The 18,381-nt window shown below is 38.3% G+C and overlaps 1 protein-coding gene across 1 annotated transcript in view; it reads right to left on the bottom strand.

Moving 5' to 3' along the window:
• Window positions 1–4,903: 4,903 nt before the first annotated feature.
• Window positions 4,904–18,381, bottom strand: part of UNC80 (unc-80 homolog, NALCN channel complex subunit) — a 353,943-nt gene continuing 340,465 nt past the window's right edge. The window contains exon 70 of the mRNA XM_053713382.1: window positions 4,904–5,415. Within this exon, the coding sequence (XP_053569357.1) occupies window positions 5,149–5,415 (267 nt within the window). The 3' untranslated portion in view covers window positions 4,904–5,148. The remainder of the gene's footprint in view (window positions 5,416–18,381) is intronic.

Raw genomic sequence — 18,381 nt, 5'->3', positions numbered from 1 at the left:
TTAAAATTCTTCTCCCCCCTTCTATTCTGTTGGATTCTGGTACAAGTAAAGAGATTGTCCAGCATATGAAGATATCCGATAAGATCTAGAACTGAAATAATACAACTATATAAACATAAGCCACCAAGAGTACCAGTAACAGAAAAATACAGTCAACAATTATATTGTCAAGAGACGGAGACACAAATACAAACATACAAGATATTTTTATCATGAAGACATTTCTAAGGCCTTAAACGTTATGTTGTATAAGCAGCATTGGTTTTTAAGCTCACTGAAAATTGGCAAAACTCATATAAGACCAAACTGAGCTAATGGCTGAGATATGCCTATTTTAAAAATCATGCTTGTTAAAAAGTAAAATATTTTTTGATGTTTAGTAGCTAGTTTTGGAGTGGAATTGAGTTACCATACCTTTTGTGTCACCATGGGCTCGCTTCCACTGAGCCATAAAATATAAAGACGTAAGCTACCGAAGTTGACGACAGCTAAAAGTAGTTTACGGCTCCATTTTAGTACGAGGTTTCCATTGAAATATTTTGCACATTGTGTGCAGTCGCACTTTTCATCTGGATGTAAGTTAACATTGTGTTAATACTTCCATCCGACATCGGATTTCTTGAAAATAAATTTATGTTAAATGTCTGTGCTCCTTACCTGTGATCACCTCTACAGAGGAACAAAATAAAGATACTTATTTATAATACATATTTTTTTAGCTATAAGCAAATACAATTTTTTATTATAATTATATTTTCCACTTTATTTATATGTAATATTTATTGCTTCCCTAGGCATAGGTATATGAATTTTGTAGATATGTGCTTGCATATATTTTTATATGTAACTACATATTATATGTAACTTCATACTGATATTTTCATACGAACATAAGTGCAACTATTCCTATACATGGTACAATAAATATTACATATTACAATTTATTTCTACATGAAACACTTGCATTATTTGCAAGTTTTAAAATGTCAATGGGAAATAGGTCTCAGAAAGCTCCTTTTTCCTCTTTTACACCTAGATGAGCGAGCTGGGTGTAATTTTTCTTAATGTATTCACAGCCTCTGACAGTGTATTAACGTTTTGTGCTTTCATTGCAAACCTACTTATCACTTAACGGCTTCTAATACTTTTTATGGGACGTTAAAGTATTTTGGCAGCCAAACCCCGGCTGCCAATATTGAGGTATAACGCGCCATCGGAAGCAGTCGATAAACGAAATTGCTTCCGACAGCATGTTTATCAGTTTGCGACCTCTCCCAAACCTAATTGCGCTCAAAGGAAACAAGCCCTTACTTGGTAAAAGCACTATAGCAAATTGGCACATTGGGCAGGATGTATCTGTTTTGCTGTGATTGTAGCTGAACATATAGGTCTTGTGCAGAGTTTAAGTTTTCAGTGCAATTGTGTACAGCACTTATGAGGAAAGTGAGTATTTATTATGCTTTTTAGTCACTTTTATTGTGCAGTTTTAGACACTGTTGATTCTGATGAAGTGGATTAACTGTTTTATATTTGCACATATAATTTTTTTTTTGTATGTTTTAAACAAAATTGAGTGCATTGATAAGTTTAATGATATATTATCATGTTGCATTTTGTAAGTGCATATAAGCAAAGGTGGCCCCTAGTAATTCTTGTGACTTCCCTACTGACAGTGTATGTTCAGCTATCAGTCAAAGCTAATCAGCTGAATAGCAGCAAGTATAAGAGCATGCAAATACTTTTTCCATGCCATGTAGAAGCTGACAGTTTATTTAAAAAATTGACATCAGAATATAAATTGAATAAATGTTTCTATAATATATATATATTTTTATATATATATATATATATATATATATGTATATATATATATATATGTGTGCGAATAGGGTTACTCCTGTCAGGAGCCTACAGAGCAAAGCATTAGCATTTAAGCGGATTTCTGAGTTTGCACTAAACCACTATGTACAGTGTGAGACAGACTTGGCACTTCAGTTTGTACAGTGTGTGCCTGAGTCAGACGGCAGATAACTTTCATTTGCAGAGTAGGTAGGACTTACTTAGTAAATGTTTTTTATTTATTTGTGCAAGTTCGGATTGTAACTTCAGTGTGGTAGCAATATTTTTTAGCAATATGCAGCAGTGTATTTATGATTATTTGACAATGCTGTAGAAATTCTATATTTAAAACGATGCATAAATGTTTCCTCCTCAATACATAAATGGTAGGTGTCCTTTTGGCAGATATGTTTTTTTTTTATTTATATATATATATATATATATATATTTTTTTTTTTTTTTAATTACATTCCAGTTTACTGCCCCTTTATGCAAGGACTTTCCAGATGCCAGGAGGCATTTTATCTAATATTTGTACATCTGCATAAAATGTTATACTCTCAGGCTAAGATTTCTCAGTGTTTGAAATGAGACAGGTTAACTTAACACTGTTCAGTTTACACTACAGCTGACTTAATTTTGAAATACATATAAACAAGCCTAAATCCTGCATTTAACCAGATCTAATGGTATGATACTGAGTACCACAGCTTATGGCTCCACCAAGACCATATAGATTACATCATTTTCAAAATCCATAAGTATAGCTGACAGATGGGAACATTTGTACACCAGATTTGAAGTGGTGCTCTTGGTTGGGGAAAATTGGGAGGTGGGGAAACAAACAGATGAATAATGTACAATTTTGAATTCACAGAAGTATTTTTGTTTGCACATTTACAAATATGGTTCTTTAAAAAGTGATCTCTTAATTTCTGCTATTTTTATTATTATGCATGTCACACACTGTTGATTTAGGGGATGGCAATGTGCAGACATTCTACAACCTGTGAGTGTTTATGTGGGTGTCTGTGTTTATGTCTTTGTGCTTTTGTTGGTGTCTCTGAGTGTGTATGTATTTTCTTTCTGTGGGTCTCTCTGTGAGGGATTGTGTGTCTGTCTGTGCATTTTCTATGGATGTCTCTGTGAGGGTATGTGTGTATGTTTGTCTTTGCATGTCTTATGTGGGTGTCTGTTAGTGTGTATGTCTTTGTGTGCTTTCTGAGGCTGTCTCTGTGGGTGTTTTTCTTTGGGTGTATGTGCAGGTTTGTGTTTGAGTGTCCATTGTCTGTTCCTTTTTAGGACATTTTGACCTTACTACTGATTATTCACATCTTTCTACAGACTTTGAGACTAATGAGACCTTTCCAGAAGTCACCAACCCACCACTTAAACTTTAAATGATTGTTTAGGCAGTTCAGGGACCATCCTTTCAGCCACTGCATGCTGTTGTTATCATGTAGTTGGCATCTTCCTTGACAAAAAAATAATCAGAACTCCATATTTTGTCTTGTAAATCTCCCTTTTTGACAAAACTGTAGTCTCCCTCATTACTTGTCAGGTCAATGTAAACAAGTGCTGAGTGTCTGTGTGGGTGTCTGTATCTGAGATTGTTTTTGTGTGTCTTTGTGTGTTTGCTAGAGTGTCTTTATGTGAATCCTTATGTGTGTCTGTGTGTTTCTGTGTGTGTGTTACTACCTTTACAACATTTCCAAGTTTGACTACACTTAAGAAAAAAGTGCATATATACGTTTTAGTCACTTGGTCAAAAAACCCTCATGTCAGGGGGGGGGGGGTCCTGATCATGTAATGTAATAGTAATTATATATTTGCTTTAGTTATGTATCTTTCTTTCCTCGAGGTCTCTGAAAACTTTTTGTAAAATTAATGTTTTTGCATGAGTTACCAGCTTCTCTGTTATATAATTTACATAATTTAAATAATTTTGTTAATTCAACTGGTATCTCGTGTCAAAGACTGGAAAATTGTAGAGACTGAAACCAAAAAAAAACTCACAAACTATGATGGATTGGAATGGGGGCTAGAGTCAATTTAACTATTTTACTTTATGTGTGACTCTATAAATATAGGAGTAAATACTTAGGAAAGCATTCCAGTAGAAATGTAAGAAATATCTGCCAAGAAAAGTTATATTCTTGGTTAGTTAATGAATGTTGGCCTTACCTAGATTAGTCTTTTCATTTGTGTATGTCAGCTATCTATAAGTAGTGTATATGAGAAATAATAAAAAAGTAGCCTTAAATGTTTAGTGCCCTACTGGACTTATTTTATAATTGTAATGCACTATAATCTTCAAAAAATGCTAGTGCTCCATTGTTATGTTTGAATTTGTCAAATTCCTCAAACATAGACTTCTGTGCCCTGTAATACTGTTGCTGTAAGAAAAATCACATTTATCTTGAAAGTACATGTTAATGTTGGCTCCTGAGTGTATTCTTTATCATAATTCTTGCTTTGTCTATACCTGTATATTCTGTATCCGCGTTTTTGTATGTATATCTGTTTATTTTAATATGTCAGATAATTATGATTTTATATATTTTTATATTCATATCTATGGATTATTTTATTAGTTCTTGTGGATGTATCCTGTGTCAGACAATCCTCCGTGTTTATGTCAGTCTATGGCCCCTATTTATCATGGTCTGGCGGACCTGATCCGACACGGCGGATCAGGTCCGCCAGACCTCGCTGAATACGACGAGCAATACGCTCGCCATATTCATCATTGCACCAGCAGCTCACAAGAGCTGCTGGTGCAGCGCTGCCCCCTGCTGACTTGCAGCCAATCGGCCGCCAGCAGGGGGGTGTCAATCAACACGATCGTACTCGATCGGGTTGATTTTCGGCGACGTCTGTCCGCCTGCTCAGAGCCTGCAGGCTCGCCAGAAACACGGGACATCAAGCTCCAATCGGAGCTTGATAAATATGCCCCTGTGTGTGTTGTGTGCTAGTTCCTGATTCTGTCTGTATCGCTGATAGAGGGGATTCATTTTCTGTAAAAAATTTGAGATTTTTCACCTTATATGTAACAGCCACCAGCTTTTTTGAATCATATATGAGTCTAACCTTTAATAAAACAGTTAATTTCCAGTGATACAATAAGTATTGGACTGAGCAGCATATCCACATATCTTCCAAAGCAAACTACAAATTGCAATTGAATGATAGGTTTTTGTACAATCCATACTAGATCTCAGTAGGATAAACCTTTCAGTTACATATAAATCCCACACTAAAATAACCTTGTAAGGTTACAGAGATTATATAAGTTAAAGGATCTCATGGCTACACATGAGACTCATCCAGGTCAACATCAGTCTCCCCCAACTCAATGTGAGAAAAGTCAAAGTGCGCTGAGACCAGAGGATTTTCGGTGCCAGTGTCCTCTGTGATGTGAAGAACAGTATCTACATACTGAAGCAAACTGCTGGTTTCCAATCCAACAAAGTCTTCAGCATCTGAAAGCCGAGATGATGGGGAGCTATGCAGAAGAGGGACTGCTGCTGCCCTGCTCGACACTGAGTCCTCCCTCTCCCGGAAGTGGACCCCTTTCTATGGAAATAAACAGAATAAATCACATAAAATATAAGGCTACCAGGATACTAAGAATATAAAATTAATAATAACTAAGAGGTATGCATTATTCTTAAAACATATTTAGTTTAATTTTGGAAAAAGATTATCTGTAATTTGCTCATGATTTTCTGTGCCTATTGTGAATCAAAATGGTATCATTAGTTAGCAGTTCCCCAATCTATAAAGATTGAAGAGCTATACTTCAAAAAAAATTCATTCACAAAAAGTCCAAAGAAACGATTAGAGCATTGAAGAAAACCTCTATTTCATCTTATTTACAGAGCATGAAGTCGTTTCCTGAGCAATACAGTATTTTAGTCATATCTTTTGCATAACGAAGAAGAGAATCTATATAATTATCAGGAAATATAAAGAAAATTTAAGCTAATAACAATTTCATGGTGTAGTTGGGGTGTTGTGATGTCTATATTCCCTTTAAATGATACATGATGTTAGAAAAGTATATTTTAACTCCACTGTAACCTTGGCTTTTCATACTTCTATTCCTACTGTGTATACAAAAGGTATTATACACTTTGTAGCAAACCAAGGCCTTTGATCACAATTTATCAGTGATTTGCTCCTGAATTTTTTTTTTTTTGCTTTCTGACCAAATTGGTTGCCAAGTTTCTTGAATGCTATATAATGTCATTGTTAAAACCCCGCCATTGCAAATTAGTTTTCAAGCAAAAAAGAGACCGAAAAGGACTTTTCAAGTTTTAAGTACCTATTTTTTTACATATAAACTTTGAGGTCTCACAAAACTGACACATATAATAGCCCATTCACACCTCTTAAGGCCACAGCAAAGATTTATTCATGTCACCCCTTTGTTTAGTAAAATACTAATTCACATGTGTGACATTAGCCTATTGTCATCAGAATACATCCCCAACATTCAGTAAATAAATTAATACCATGCATATCAATACATAATGGCCATACTTCTATAGTCACTTCATGTCACCAACATCTACATATGGCTTGTTTTTATATTTTTATAGCTGATTTTAAGTTAACTATCACTTTCTGGATTGTCACAAACAGTACTGGCATTAAAAATTCATGTTTTTAAAGGAGGTTGCTTTTGCGTCTTTCATGACTTTACAATGAACCTATTGTATTCCGTTTCCATCGGCACCACTGCTAGCCCACCTGAATGCATCTTTTAGCCCAAAAAAGTACAGAAAAAGCTGCTGCTGATAAATTGTGATCAAGGCCCAAGTCTTTTGGTGCTTTTACCAGATTTAAGCTGACCCTTACTAAAACAGAGGAGCGTACATTGGATTGTTTCATAGGACTTCACAGACAGTTTATCATTTGTGGGACTGAACTTTATGCATTACTGCTATTCTGGCTTTCATTGCACACAATACAGAGTGTGTTTATGCTCACCCAAAGTGGTCGCAGTTTGTTGTTGTCTGTATGTCCATATGGTTAATAGCTTTTATTAATAAATAATTTGTACATTTATCCGGAGTTCCTGCTTCTGTCTGGAGTAGCCAGGGGCTTTAAAACCTGCCTGCCTTTTCACTAAGAGCTTAATTATAGCTCTAAAGAAAAAGTGTGAGTACCCTTGTATTTGGAGTGACATTTTTTTCACCTTACAATCTTCACTATTTTGCTCTCTTTTGGAGGTTTACTACAAGAATCAAACCTTCCTCAACAAGATCAATTGTTCATCTATGAATATTATCCTTATTGATTGTTTGCACTAACACAATTTTGTTTACTTTGTACTTTTAAATGTATTTGTGATTTTTTTTGTGTGCAATTTTTGGTCTTGCATAACAATTACTCCAGAGCTCTGAAGTTGCGCTAACCTGCCACATGTTAAATTCGATTGAGATCAAGCGAATACGTTTACTCTCAACTCATAATATGTGCGCTACTTACCCCATATATCTTGCACGCTACAGTTAGAGCGCCACTCATAATCATGTTCTAAATTCTCATTTATTATAAATCGCACAAGGGTAGATTAAACACTGTGTCTCGCAATAAATAATAGCTATGCTGATGTTTTAAAAATATGAAATTGCGTGAATGATCTTGTAAAATAAAATTATGAATTGGCTGTGTAAAGGCTTTTGTTACTGTCTTTACAAAAGAATTTATGTGCAATGCCAAGCAGTGCAAACTATAGTCAAGATAACAATAGGCCTGCAGCTATTAGCACTGCCATAAAAATGTGTTAACCACACGGCTTGCTGACAACTTGTTATTAATAGTTTCTTTCTATATGACAAGCATAAGACTGTATGCAAAACTAATTTCTCGTTGTGTCTAGGCTGATACTATCCTGCTTTTCTTTACATCAGCTCAATGCTAGCATAAGGTCTTCACTGTAAGATGCCACCCCACTCACACACAAAGGTGTCAATAAAAAAAAAAAACAACTTGTTAGTTAAATAATGTCTTGCTGAAAAACTTGTTGCAACTTTGCAGCTTGAAAAATTGCAGAACTGATAAAGCTTTGTACCCGCCCCTCTTCAAAACAGCGAGTGATGAGATCAGCGCCATTAAAATCAACAGAGCAGTTTCTTTTACGCAACCATTAACTTCCCACTGCATAGAAAAAATGTAACTGCCAAGGATAACCGGCATCACAAAAATGTTTTTAATACATTACAAAAAAAATAAAAATAAAAAATACCCTCTATAAAAAACTGTCCAACATACAGTCTTACATATGCAAAAAATAAGTTTCTTTCATGTAATTAGCAAGAGTCCATGAGCTAGTGACGTATGGGATATACATTCCTACCAGGAGGGGCAAAGTTTCCCAAACCTCAAAATGCCTATAAATACACCCCTCACCACACCCACAAATCAGTTTTACAAACTTTGCCTCCTGTGGAGGTGGTGAAGTAAGTTTGTGCTAGATTCTATGTTGATATGCGCTCCGCAGCAGGTTGGAGCCCGGTTTTCCTCTCAGCGTGCAGTGAATGTCAGAGGGATGTGAAGAGAGTATTGCCTATTTGAATTCAATGATCTCCTTCTACGGGGTCTATTTCATAGGTTCTCTGTTATCGGTCGTAGAGATTCATCTCTTACCTCCCTTTTCAGATCGACGATATACTCTTATATATACCATTACCTCTACTGATTCTCGTTTCAGTACTGGTTTGGCTTTCTACTACATGTAGATGAGTGTCCTGGGGTAAGTAAGTCTTATTTTCTGTGACACTCTAAGCTATGGTTGGGCACTTTTATATAAAGTTCTAAATATATGTGTTTAAACATTTATTTGCCTTGATTCAGGATGTTCAACGTTCCTTATTTTCAGACAGTCAGTTTCATATTTGGGATAATGCATATGAATAATTCAATTTTTTCTTACCTTAAAATTTGACTTTTTTCCCTGTGGGCTGTTAGGCTCGCGGGGACTGAAAATGCTTGTTCTTATTAAGGAACGAATTCCTGAGTTCTTTCCCAAGTAACATGTCTATAATTGGAGTTCGAAATCAGCTCCCTAATTTTGCGATGTACGTGCCGTATTCCAGCTTGGCTGGTAAGGGGCAGGTTAATTTTTCTTTGAAATTTATTTTGTCCAAATTTCTTTGATTTTATTCCAGTAAGGCTAACACTTTCTTTAACTGTGTTTCTGTCCTATATATTTTGGGTACTGTTGAAGCATGGCTGGGCACCCATGGGGTTCAAGCGCTGCTCAGACCTGGAATCTTCTGGGGTATTTCTTCCAGTTCCTTTTGAGGAACCGGGTTTTGGAGTTTTATTCAAACTATTTTGCCTTTTTATGGTCGTTGATAGCATTATTTTTTTTCATTAGATACAATAAATGCATATTTTCATTTTTCTGTTTTCATTCAGATTATTTTCTGAGGATGCGGGATCTCATATGATTCTCTTACTCTTCAGGACATAGTTAGAGGATCTTCTTTTCAAAAGCTCTTGATTCCTCACACAAGGGTCACCTTTTTTAGGTTTCCAGATAGTTTGTGTCACTGTCCTTGTCTCTATCAGACAAGGGATAATGTTATTGGGTTCCGTCTATCGGTACCTTTAGTCTCTATTATTTCCTTCAGTTGCTATATATGCATAGAAGTTTTAGGTCTTATGGCCACAGCATTGGATTCAATTCCCTTTGCTCATTTTCACCAGAAAGAACCTTTCCAGTCTTTTATAAGTGTTGTTTCCTCAAGAACATGGTTGGAGGATCAATTTACCAAAAAGTTAGTTTGATTCCTCAGACAAGGGTAACCTTTTTAGGTTTCCTGATAGATTCAGTGTTCTTGATTCTGTTTCTGACGGACAAGAGGCGTCTGAAATTGGTTTCAGCTTATCGAAACCTTCAGTCTCAATCTTTCCCTTCGGTAGCCTTATGCATGGAAATTCTAGGTCTTATGACTGCTGCATTGGACGCGATCCCCTTTGCTCGTTTTCACATGCGACCTCTTCAGCTCTGTATGCTGAACCAGTGGTGCAGGGATTATACAAAGATATCTCTATTAATATCTTTAAAACCGATTGTTCAACACTCTCTGACGTGGTGGATAGACCACCATCGTTTAGTTCAGGGGGCTTCTTTTTGTTCTTCCAACCTAGACTGTGATCTCAACAGATGCAAGTCTGACAGGTTGGGGAGCTGTATGGGGGTTTCTGACAGCACAAGGGGTTTGGGAATCTCAGGAGGCGAGATTACCAATCAACATTTTTGGAACTCCGTGCAATTTTCAGAGCTCTTCAGTCGTGGCCTCTTCTAAAGAGAGAGTCGTTCATTTGTTTCTAGACGGACAATGTCACAACCGTGGCATATGTCAATCATCAAGGAGGAACTCACAGTCCTCTGGCTATGAAAGAAGTCTCTCGAATACTTGTATGGGTGGAATCCAGCTCCTGTCTAATTTCTGCGGTTCATATCCCAGGTATAGACAATTGGGAAGCGGATTATCTCAGTCGCCAAACGCTACATCCGGGCGAATGGTTTCTTCACCCAGAGGTATTTCTTCAGATTGTTCAAATATGGGGACTTCCAGAAATAGATCTGATGGCTCCTCATCTAAACAAGAAGCTTCCCAGGTATCTGTCCAGATCCAGGGATCCTCAGGCGGAAGCAGTGGATGCATTGTCACTTCCTTGGAAGTATCATCCTGCTTATATCTTTCCGCCTATAGTTCTTTTTCCAAGATTCTAAAGGAACGTTCGTTTATTCTGCTGGTGGCTCCAGCATGGCCTCACAGGTTTTGGTATGCGAATCTTGTCCGGATGGCCACTTGCCAACCGTGGACTCTTCCGTTAAGACCAGACCTTCTATCGCAAGGTCCTTTTTTTCCATCAGGTTCTCAAATCCTTAAATTTGAAGGTATGGAGATTGAATGCTTGATTCTCAGTCATAGAGGTTTCTCTGACTCTGTGATTAATACTATGTTACAGGCTCGTAAAACTGTATCTAGGAAGATATATTATCTTCATTAAAATTAAATTACTTTCTTGGAAAGTTTTGTTTCTTTTGGCCATCTCTTCTGCTAGAAGAGTTTCTGAATTATCTGCTCTTTCTTGTGAGTCTCCTTTTCTGATTTTTCATCAGGATAAGGCGGTGTTGCGAACTTCTTTTCAATTTTTACCTAAGGTTGTGTATTCTAACAACATTAGTAGAGAAATTGTGGTTCCTTCATTGTGTCCTAATCCTAAGAATTCTAAGGAGAGATCTTTGCATTCTTTGGATGTAGTTAGAGCTTTGAAATATTATGTTGAAGCTACTAAGAATTTCCGAAAGACTTCTAGTCTATTTGTTATCTTTTCCGGTTCTAGGAAAGGTCAGAAGGCCTCTGCCATTTCTTTGGCATCTTGGTTGAAATCTTTAATTCATCATGCTTATGTTGAGTCGGGTAAAACTCCGCCTCAAAGGATTACAGCTCATTCTACTAGGTCAGTTTCTACTTCCTGGGCGTTTAGGAATGAAGCTTCGGTTGATCAGATTTGCAAAGCAGCAACTTGGTCTTCTTTGCATACTTTTACTAAATTCTAACATTTTGATGTATTTTCTTCTTCTGAAGCAGTTTTTGGTAGAAAAGTACTTCAGGCAGCTGTTTCAGTTTGATTCTTCTGCTTATAATTTCAGTTTTTTTCATTATAAGATTTAAGCTTTATTTTGGGTGTGGATTATTTTCAGCGGAATTGGCTGTCTTTATTTTATCCCTCCCTCTCTAGTGACTCTTGCGTGGAAGATCCACATCTTGGGTATTCATTATCCCATACGTCACTAGCTCATGGACTCTTGCTAATTACATGAAAGAAAACATAATTTATGTAAGAACTTACCTGATAAATTAATTTCTTTCATATTAGCAAGAGTCCATGAGCAATTATTCCAATTCCTTATTTTTTATGCTTTCGCACTTTTGTCTTATCACCCCACTTCTTGGCTATGCGTTAAACTGATTTGTGGGTGTGGTGAGGGGTGTATTTATAGGCATTTTGAGGTTTGGGAAACTTTGCCCCTCCTGGTAGGAATGTATATCCCATACGTCACTAGCTCATGGACTCTTGCTAATATGAAAGAAATTAATTTATCAGGTAAGTTCTTACATAAATTATGTTTTTTTTACCTACTTTAATACTGGTCCCAATGTTGCTGCTCTTCATTCTCAGCAACAATGGTTCCTTTCAGTCTACTACAGGTCCAGTTTTCCTCCTTATCTATAAAATCTCGACTGAGGTGGGTGGGCTTAGTGTCAGTATGAGCACTCTCACTTTTCTTCCCACTTAATCAGTCAAGCCTAGGGCAACCAGTGGATTCCCTTATTATTGGGTGAATACTGAAACTGATGTAACCTAGGTACATAAGGTTTATGTATATAACTCAAATACCAGTGTTAAGTACATGCAGTAGAGTTTTAATTGTTGCGTCTGCTATCATCAGGTATATCAGACTAAAAAAAGGGATAAATACCTGCCCCAGTGGTTCTTTCCCTTTCTGTTGTGATTTCTAACCTCTGTTCTGCACAATCTTGAGCTATTCTCCAGTATCGCACCTAACATGGCATTTGGAGTAAGGTCACTGTAGTATCTGGTCAGCTGTTCAGACATTGTCTAAATCAAGCTCATGAGAAAGAGAAAGCACTACAGGGGCAACTAATAAAGGGCTAGATTACGAGTAGAACGCTATTTATAGCTAGTGCATTAATTGTGCTAGAAATAATCTTTTTGCGAGGGTCGAGTAGTGTGCGCATTGCAAGTTAAAAGTAAAAAGTTTTTGCATGAGCGCTAATCCCACGCACGCAAAAAGCCAAAAATAGAATATCACAACCGCATTAACGTATTCCCCCATAGAAGCCAAGGCTACCTGCGCACAAACCCAATCACATTTTCTCAAGTGTGCTAACCCAGCATGAAAAAAATAAAAATTTCACACTACAATGTTCTTCACATAGCAGAATATGTTCAATTTATTCCTAAATACACACATACATACAAACACACACACATATATATATATATATATATATATATATATATATATATATATATATATATACATACAGTATATATATGTTGCAGGTAAAGTCAGATTTTGGGTAATCATAGGATTACCCAGGTAAAAAGGAAATTACCCAAGCTGTTGTGGGTAAAGCCGATGTAAGATCATAAATCCCCTCGGAGTGAATGCGCTTCATCGAGTCACTGCATCAAACATATATAGCATGCACTGTAATTCCCCCATCTTCACTATATTTTTATCCTCCGCCTGGGGGGTTAAAGGGGGCAAAGCCCCTCTTGTAAACCCCATTCCCTAAAGTTCACATGGGATGGATGCCAGAGGATCAGCGGGGTGCCTTCCTTGAACCCCCTAGGAGAAAGAAAAAGAAATACCAAGATTTCTTACTTTACCCGTATCATATATATATATATAAATATACACTCACCCGCCACATTATTAGGTACACATTGTTAGTACCAGATTGGACCCCCTTTTGCCTTCAGAACTGCCTTAATTCTTCATGGCATAGATTCAACAAGGTATTGGAAACATTCCTCAGACATTTTGGTCCATATTGACATGATAGCATCACACAGTTGCTGCAGATTTGTCGGCTGCACATCCATGATGCAAATCTCCCTTCCACCACATACCAAATGTGCTCTATTGGATTGAGATCTGGTTACTGTAGAGGCCATTGGAGTACAGTGAACTCATTGTAATGTTCAAGAAAACAGTTTGAGATGATTTGAGCTTTGTGGCATGATGCATTATCCTGCTGGAAGTAGCCATCAGAAGATAGATACACTGTAGTCATAAAGGGATGGACATGGTCAGCAACAATACTCAGGTAGGCCGTGGCATTTAAACAATGCTCAATGTTCAAGCCTGAACCATTGATACAAGGCAGGATAGATCCATGTTTTCATGTTTACGCCAAATTCTGACCCTACCATCTGAATGTCGCAGCTGAAATCGAGACTCTTTAGACCAGGCAACATTTTTCCAATTGTCCAATTTTGGTGAGCCTGTTTGAATTGTATCCTCAGTTTCCTGTTCTTAGCTGACCGGAGTGGCCTTCTGCTGCATTTTATCTATTTTTATTACCTGAACGTATTACACGAAGTGTGCCCTGTGCACCTGTTTTGTTACCTACTTTTCATATATATATATATATATATATATATATATATATATATATATATATATATATATATATATATATATATATATATATATATATATACACACACAGATATGTGCAGAACATTGGAATGTTTAATATTTACAGCAAATATACAGTATACAATTTTATTAATTTTGTTTATAAAAAAATTAATATTCCATAAATATGCTTTAACATGTTTCCATCAACTTGACTGCAAAGGGCTTCAATGGACTTATATGGACTTTAAGCCCTTATAAATGTTTTGTGCAATTTTAAAAAAATATTTTTTATCATATATAGCTATTATGAGTGCAAATGTACTTTTCAATGTATTTTTTATGTGTTTTGTGACACTTTTTTGTCTCGCGTAACAGTTAACCAGAGCTCTGAGGTTGCAATAAACATTTTAGCCTAAATTGGAATTGCGCTCACGCATTTACTTTCAACTTGTAATAAGAGCGCTCCTTCCGATGCGTGCAAACAGCCGCAATAAACCCAATATCACTTGCGCAAAACAAGGCACCACTCGTAAACTGCCCCAAGTGTACCAAGTCTACCAAGTGTAGTATTTACTGTATAGTTTTGAGGTCAAACTTTGGGTCACATTTTAGCCATCAAACATAGGGCAAGATTACAAGTCATGTGTCAAATCAGTTGGGAAAACAAATTATGGCTCTTTTGCATTTGGTGTTGCGTAAACTATTACTAGTTGCAAAATAACTTATTTTGCGCACGTTAAGCCACGTAATCCAAACAGCCAAATCCTGTTCATGTTCACGTATTCCCCATACAAGTCAATGGAGAAGACAAAAAGAAAGAAAAAAATACCCTAATCTGTTGCACAAAGCCCATAATATATTCTCATCGAAAAGTGTACTGAAAATGTAAATATTTCATATTGCGAAAAAACAGAATTTATGCTTACCTGATAAATTACTTTCTCCAACGGTGTGTCCGGTCCACGGCGTCATCCATAACTTGTGAGAATATTCTCTTCCCCAACAGGAAATGGCAAAGAGCACAGCAAAAGCTGTCCATATAGTCCCTCCTAGGCTCTGCCCACCCCAGTCATTAGACAGACGGACAGGAGAAAAAACAGGAGAAACCATAAGGTGCCGTGGTGACTGTAGTTAAAGAAAGAAATTCATCAAACCTGATTAAAAAACCAGGGTGGGCCGTGGACCGGACACACCGTTGGAGAAAGTAATTTATCAGGTAAGCATAAATTCTGTTTTCTCCAACATTGGTGTGTCCGGTCCACGGCGTCATCCATAACTTGTGGGAACCAATACCAAAGCTTTAGGACACGGATGAAGGGAGGGAGCCAATCAGGTTACCTAAACAGAAGGCACCACGGCTTGCAAAACCTTTCTCCCAAAAACAGCCTCCGAAGAAGCAAAAGTATCAAATTTGTAGAATTTGGCAAAAGTGTGCAGGGAAGACCAAGTCGCTGCCTTACATATCTGATCAACAGAAGGCTCGTTCTTGAAGGCCCATGTGGAAGCCACAGCCCTAGTAGAGTGAGCTGTGATGCGTTCAGGAGGCTGCCGTCCGGCAGTCTCGTAAGCCAATCGGATGATGCTTTTTAGCCAAAAGGAAAGAGAGGTAGCAGTAGCTTTTTGACCTCTCCTCTTGCCAGAATAAACGACAAACAGAGAAGACGTTTGTCTGAAATCCTTTGTTGCTTCTAAATAGAACTTTAAAGCACGAACTACATCTAAATTGTGTAACAAACGTTCCTTCTTTGAAACTGGATTCGGACACAAAGAAGGCACAACTATTTCCTGGTTAATATTCTTGTTGGAAACAACCTTTGGAAGGAAACCAGGTTTAGTACGCAAAACAACCTTATCTGAATGGAACACCAGATAGGGCGGATTACACTGCAAAGCAGATAACTCAGAAACTCTTCTAGCAGAAGAAATAGCAACCAAAAACAGAACTTTCCAAGATAACATCTTGATATCTATGGAATGTAGAGGTTCAAACGGAACCCCTTGAAGAACTGAAAGAACTAAATTCAGACTCCAGGGAGGAGTCAAAGGTCTGTAAACAGGCTTGATCCTGACCAAAGCCTGAACAAAAGCTTGAACATCAGGCACAGCTGCCAGTCGTTTGTGTAACAAGACAGATAAAGCAGAAATCTGTCCCTTTAGAGAACTCGCTGATAATCCCTTATCCAAACCTTCTTGTAGAAAGGAAAGGATCCTAGGAATTTTGATCTTACTCCATGAGAATCCCTTGGATTCACACCAACAGATATATCTTTTCCATATTTTATGTTAAATTTTTCTAGTTACAGGTTTTCTGGCTTGTACCAGAGTATTTATTACAGAATCCGAAAACCCACGCTTAGATAAAATCAAGCGTTCAATTTCCAAGCCGTTAGCTGGAGGGAAACTAGATTTGGATGTTCGAATGGACCTTGTACTAGAAGATCCTGTCTCAAAGGTAGCTTCCATGGTGGAGCCGATGACATATTCACCAGGTCTGCATACCAAGTCCTGCGTGACCACGCAGGAGCTATCAAGATCACAGAGGCCCTCTCCTGCTTGATCCTGGCTACCAGCCTGGGAATGAGAGGAAACGGTGGAAACACATAAGCTAGGTTGAAGGTCCAAGGCGCTACTAATGCATCCACTAGAGTCGCCTTGGGATCCCTGGATCTGGACCCGTAGCAAGGAACCTTGAAGTTCTGACGAGACACCATCAGATCCATGTCTGGAATGCCCCATAATTGAGTCAGCTGGGCAAATATCTCCGGGTGGAGTTCCCACTCCCCCGGATGGAATGTCTGACGACTCAGATAATCCGCCTCCCAGTTTTCCACTCCTGGGATGTGGATCGCAGATAGGTTGCAGGAGTGATCCTCCGCCCATTTTATGATTTTGGTCACTTCTCTCATCGCCAGGGAACTCCTTGTTCCCCCCTGATGGTTGATGTAAGCAACAGTCGTCATGCTGTCTGATTGGAATCTTATGAATCTGGCCTTTGCTAGTTGAGGCCAAGCCCTGAGAGTATTGAATATCGCTCTCAGTTCCAGAATGTTTATCGGGAGAAGAGACTCTTCCCGAGACCATAGCCCCTGAGCTTTTAGGGAGTCCCAGACCGTGCCCCAGCCCACTAGACTGGCGTTGGTCGTGACGATGACCCACTCTGGTCTGCGGAAGCTCATTCCCTGGGACAGGTGATCCTGGGTTAGCCACCAACGGAGTGAGTCTCTGGTCTTCTGATCTACTTGAATCACTGGAGACAAGTCTGTATAGTCCCCATTCCACTGTTTCAGCATGCACAGTTGTAATGGTCTTAGATGAATTCGCGCAAAAGGAACTATGTCCATTGCTGCAACCATCAACCCTACTACTTCCATGCACTGAGCTATGGAAGGTCGTGGAACAGAGTGAAGAACTTGACAAGCGTTTAGAAGTTTTGACTTTCTGACATCTGTCAGGAAAATCTTCATTTCTAAAGAATCTATTATTGTCCCCAAGAAAGGAACTCTTGTCGACGGAGACAGGGAACTTTTTTCTATGTTCACTTTCCATCCGTGAGATCTGAGAAAGGCCAGAACGATGTCTGTGTGAGCCTTTGCCTTTGAAAGAGACAACGCTTGTATCAGAATGTCGTCCAAGTAAGGTGCCACTGCAATGCCCCTTGGTCTTAGAACCGCTAGAAGGGACCCAAGTACCTTTGTGAAAATTCTTGGAGCAGTGGCTAGCCCGAATGGGAGAGCCACAAACTGGTAATGTTTGTCCAGAAAGGCGAACCTTAGGAACTGATGATGATCTTTGTGGATAGGAATATGTAGATACGCATCCTTTAGATCCACGGTAGTCATAAATTGACCCTCCTGGATTGTAGGTAAAATCGTTCGAATAGTTTCCATTTTGAACGATGGCACTCTGAGAAATTTGTTTAGTATCTTTAAATCCAGAATTGGTCTGAAAGTTCCCTCTTTTTTGGGAACTACAAACAGATTTGAGTAAAAACCCATTCCTTGTTCCACGGTTGGAACTGGGTGTATCACTCCCATTTTTACCAGGTCTTCTACACAATGTAAGAATGCCTGTCTCTTTATTTGGTTTGAAGATAAGTGAGACATGTGGAACCTTCCCCTTGGGGGTAGTTCCTTGAATTCCAGAAGATAACCCTGAGAAACTATTTCTAGTGCCCAGGGGTCCTGAACATCTCTTGCCCAAGCCTGAGCAAAGAGAGAGAGTCTGCCCCCTACTAGATCCGGTCCCGGATCGGGGGCTACTCCTTCATGCTGTTTTGGTAGCAGCAGCAGGCTTCTTGGCCTGCTTACCCTTGTTCCAGCCTTGCATCGGTTTCC

This window comes from Bombina bombina, chromosome 1 (assembly GCF_027579735.1).
Source record: "Bombina bombina isolate aBomBom1 chromosome 1, aBomBom1.pri, whole genome shotgun sequence".
Classification (NCBI taxonomy): domain Eukaryota; kingdom Metazoa; phylum Chordata; class Amphibia; order Anura; family Bombinatoridae; genus Bombina; species Bombina bombina.
The sequence above is the reverse complement of the archived record's forward strand: the minus strand, read 5'-3'. Positions and strand labels throughout refer to the sequence as shown.